Source organism: Sardina pilchardus, chromosome 9, assembly GCF_963854185.1.
Source record: "Sardina pilchardus chromosome 9, fSarPil1.1, whole genome shotgun sequence".
NCBI lineage: Eukaryota > Metazoa > Chordata > Actinopteri > Clupeiformes > Clupeidae > Sardina > Sardina pilchardus.
The window spans coordinates 18,911,313-18,916,312 of NC_085002.1; the positions used below are offsets into that span (position 1 = coordinate 18,911,313).

The following is a 5,000-nucleotide window of genomic DNA, read 5'->3' on the forward strand; positions in this document are numbered from 1 at the left end:
CAGTGCCTTCTGCAGCTGCTCGTGCTGCAGGCGCCTCTTCTGCTCCTCCTGCTCCTGCGTGGCCTGGGCCTGCCGCTGCGCCTCCTGCAGGAGCTCCAGCTCCACCAGCCGCTGCTCCCGCTCATCCTGGAGGAGACGCAGGCGCCGCAGCTCCTCCTCTTTGGACACGCGTCTCCTCTCGCGTTCCTCGCGCTGCTCACGCCGCCGCAGTTTCAGCTCCCGGTGCAGGGAGGCCTTCCCCTCCACGCACAGACGGATGGCTGTCTGGATGGCTGGAGGGGGCAGAGAGTGAGAGAGAGAAAGACAGGCAGAGGAAGAGACAGCGAGACAGGCAGAGGAAGGGACAGTGAGGCAGGCAGAGGAAGAGACAGCGAGACAGGCAGAGGAAGAGACAGCAAGACAGGCAGAGGAAGAGACAGTGAGACAGGCAGAGGAAGAGAGAGAGTGAGACAGGAGGGAAAAAAGAGGAAACAGTGAGAGACAGGAAAAAACAGAAGTTAAAATGAAGGGAAAAGTGATAATAGGAGAGAGAGTGTAAGTGTGAAAGGATAAACAAAAGCACATGGATAGACGGATTTAAAGAGACAACAAGCAGAGGCAGATGTTCCAGAGTAATAAAGAGGTTTCCAGAAGTATCAAAAATCTATATGGTAGATAACAGTTAAGAATGGAAGGTATCCCAATGTATAAGGGCATTGTTATATAGGCATGTATTTATTTACCTGTGGTCCACTCTTGCCTCTGTTTGGTGTCAGGTGCGCTCATCTCATAGGTTTTGGAGAGTGTCTTGACACAAAACATACACCTTTTCCCTTCCCTGTCTGGCAGCACCTGCCAGTGAAGAGAACTCTCAAAATGAAAGAATGACAAATGTAGAGCTACAATGAAATTATGCATAAACCTTTTCAAACTGCATTTCGTTGTCTTTGAACTTGTACTCAGCACAATAACAAAAAAGTTGAATCTAATCTAATCTAAATTGTACAATTATGCATTTACCAAATCAATCAAGCTGATTTAATTCACTGATGACATTTGCGGGATTTGTCCAAAAGTGTTTGCTTTCTTCATAATGAGGTGTAACAATAAAGGAATCATCAATCAATCCATGGAAACTTCACACAATCCCCTAAGGGATGTTTTATCATAATGTTATAATCATGTAATGTCTCATGAAAGTACCTCTACACAGCAGTTTTGGTCCAGCTCGATGACACCTTTACACTCTTTGCGGTCCTCACTGGTGTAGTAGGCCAGTGAGCTCACCTTCAGAGAAAACCATCGCTCTGTCCAGTTTCGACGCAGATGGCCCTTCTTCCACAAGTATCCCTGGGAAACACATATGTACGCACATACATACAGACATTCATGGACACATACTGTAGAGGCATTCACACATAATCAGGTCTATACATGGATCTATGTGCACATATACTGTAAAATCAGTATAACCCTTGAGGAATCACATGGACGCCAGGGAAATCCCAAATCTAGAATCAAAAACACAATTAAGGAACCTAGGATGAAACCTTAAAGCATGGGATTGACTGATTAACAATGAAGTACCTCTTTCAAAGTATTGCCCACTATCTCGCCATAGACTTCTTCAATTGCCATGGTAATGGATTCTCTATCAACGCCTCTTGTGACAACTCCAGAATTCATCAGATCCAGGAAGGCCCACACACTGACGCCACTCTGCATGTCGTTCTGGGAAATGAAGTCCTCGATGTCGACACAGCTCAGCTCCACGCTCATAGCCGAGCAGATCTTCTTTATCAGGTACTCCACCTGAATAGTACGGGTCGTATGTTACCATGGCCACACCAATGCATAACAATAATTATATACAGTACCTAAAGGGGGGTACACACATAAAGATTTTAAATATAAAAAATATATATATCTGTGAGAGAACCCACATATGACAATGAAAAATCTACCCACACACTACAGGATTTCCAGTCGCAAATATTGAACATGTTTAATATTTAAGATTATCGGCGCCGAACGTTTTCCGTCGTGTCATAAAGGCTATTGTCGGGAGAATTTTGACTCTTAAACACACCACACACTCCAAGAGAATCTCATAAAATAATCTTAAGAGCTTTAGATAATAAGCCATTTTCTCTCTTTGTTCGGAAGGGGGGAAATCGGGGCAAAATCAGCCTGATTATCTTTATGTGTGTACCCCCCCTTAAGATGACCTACAGTACAGTAAACAACATGGTCATTTGAGGTAGCCTATTTTTGGTAACAATTCCTTCATCGGTAGATTTGCCCTGTTGTAGATTATGCAAAGAGAGCTTTATTGTTGACTCCAATCTTTCCCCAGCTCACTTACCTCCTCAGGGACCAAAACCAGAGGGTACTTGTCCTCAGACAGGAAGTTAAATAGGCACCAGAGGTGGAAGGCATCATTCTTCGATAAAGCGCTGGAGCCATGTCTCTCAGGGTGGTAGTTCTTTGTGGAGCAAAGAGTCCAGCAGAGCCTGTCGACCTCCTCCTTCTTGAATGTCCCTTCCACAGCCTAAAATCAAACAGAGTGATTTGTTATATGATGCACACACAAGTAATGATAATAATATAATGACCTGCATTAATGACATTGATAAAGCAAAAAATGACACAGCACTAACATTAAAGTCTTCACAAGTCTAGTTTTACCTCACTAATTTTGCTGTATCTACTTTTCCATTGTTATTTCTATGACTAAGTTAACAATCTGATCACATTGTATGTCAGAGTTATGCTGATGATACCAATTATACCAATGATCTCTAAACGGCTGACAAACTCTCCAGTACAGTTGTAGTTTACAGGGGTGGATGCTATACATGTGTTTTAGAGTACCTTGTCGAGGATGTAGGTGTTGAGGTAGGGCATGTAGCCTTGACTTGAGACAGGCCCGTCGTCATCGTCCCTGAAGTGCTGTTCCAGAGCATGCTTGTCATGGGTGATGCACAGGGCCGTGCACAGGTTGTGGGAAAGGACCTGGAACAACACACATAATGCAGACACGCCACCATGGTATTACTATTAACACGCCTTTACAAACATAAAACAAAGCAGTAATATATTAAAACATAACTCATTACGTAACATCCAAGTTTTAAAATTGGTCAGATTTGAAAATATAAACATAATGTTATGAAAGAAACTAACATCAAACAAATAAAACTGCCTCAACTAATGAAACACTCACATCAGTAGGTGTTAAAAACATGAACTTCAATTCATAGTTCATAATTTCAGATATTCCATAAATAATGTATTTTGCACAAAGCACTTGAATAAGTCTTCTCCACACAGAGGGAGAGGGTAATCCTTTACTCTGAGATGTGCCATATATTCCAGTAACCCAAAAAACACACAATGAAGGTTTTGTTTAAACATACCACAGCCAAGTTCAAACCAGCCCACTAGTGGTTGCAAATTGTTTCAGAAACCAATACTATTTATAATATATGGCGGCTGGCTATTATGCAAATACACATGGAGCCAGTTTCACAAAGCTATTTTAGACTGGTCTGTGGTGTTAAGCGGGTCTTAATTTTGTGCATATATTTCTATACAAGTTAGACAGTTTCACAAAAATAAAGACAGCGTCATTTTGGGTCATAAAAATTAGACACCTTGCCCTGAAACTAACTTATGTCTAAGACATTATGAGGTGATGGCGGCCATGTTTTTTTGTTGAGTGCCTTACTTTACATAGAATTTGTTGCTGCATAGTCCAACTTAAGACCAAACAGCTTTGTGCAACGGTTTACTTAGATGGCTATCTAAAGTTTGTCTCATAGCCATGACTCAAGTCTTGGTGACGCCTTTGCAGTGCGTGACAGGATCGTGCGGGGATCAGGATCTGTGTGTGGAACAAGGCCTCTTTGATGGAGGGTTCAGGAGGTCTGGCCTGACTCACAAGCCCCACAGTGTGACAGGGATAAGCCTTTCAGTCACTGGCCCAGATCTCTGTGTGTGTGAGCCCCTAGTAACCTGCGACCAACACAGACACACACACACACACACACACAGTCACACACACACACACAGTCACACACACACACACACACACACACACACACACACACACACACACACACACACACACACACAAGCACACAGAGACACAAGTATACACATACATGACAGACAGACAGACAGACAGACAGACAGACAGACAGACAGACAGACAGACACGCACGCACGCACGCACGCACGCACGCACGCACACACACACACACACACACACGCACACACACACACACACATTCTCTTACACTCTACTAGGTGCCTACTCTGGCGCACCCACATGAAAACATGCCGTACTTAATCGAAAGGCAAGCACACAAACAAATATTTTTTGTTCCATTCTTCCATACAATGATCTTATGTGATTGTAATGTGCTTACATAAATTTAGAGTTTATGACAACTTACTTATTAAACTTACATAAGAGGCCACTATTGCCCAATTTTGTTTCTTTGGACAAAGGATTTCTCAATGGTTTGTTATCTGCTTAATAAGTCTGGAACGCATTCATAACTAATTTTCTGCCATGTTCTGATATTTCTTAATACAAACAACAAGCAAGTGTACTGGCTGAACATCACCATTATGCTTTAACTTTTTTGTTTGATGCACTCCCAGTTTCAGTTTCATGTCTTCCGTAAGACCTGGTTTTGCATCCTGTCACATCACAGATCACATCAACATGTAGTAACAGCAGTGCACCACAACTTTCAAATAATAACAAGACCGAAAAAGCAAGATGTGTGAGAAGATCTATGCCATGAATATGTAGCCTACCAAGGAGTAGTAAAATGAAAATATATTCTTGCTTTCAACCTATCTAATGAATTTCAAACAATTCCATTAGCCTACTAGGCTCCATTGTAGGCTAAAATAATGCAATACCCACAATAAACAGCAACAGCTGAAATAACGTCATTAATGGCCATTTTGCCTTTCATTTAAAAATCTCTCCCAGGTGTGGCGTC

General features: G+C 42.3%; 1 protein-coding gene across 2 annotated transcripts in view; it reads right to left on the reverse strand.

The window, feature by feature from the left end:
• The window catches only part of def6b (DEF6 guanine nucleotide exchange factor b), an 11,366-nt gene that overhangs the window by 5,996 nt on the left and 370 nt on the right, over nt 1-5,000 (reverse strand). For both annotated transcript variants that reach the window (XM_062546132.1, XM_062546131.1), the window contains exons 2-7: nt 2,854-2,994; nt 2,345-2,530; nt 1,567-1,791; nt 1,183-1,329; nt 723-831; nt 1-272 (exon numbers count right to left, since the gene is read on the reverse strand). The exon at nt 1-272 is cut by the window's left edge and continues 27 nt beyond it. In XM_062546132.1, coding sequence (XP_062402116.1) covers nt 1-272; nt 723-831; nt 1,183-1,329; nt 1,567-1,791; nt 2,345-2,530; nt 2,854-2,994 — 1,080 coding nt within the window. The remainder of the gene's footprint in view (nt 273-722; nt 832-1,182; nt 1,330-1,566; nt 1,792-2,344; nt 2,531-2,853; nt 2,995-5,000) is intronic.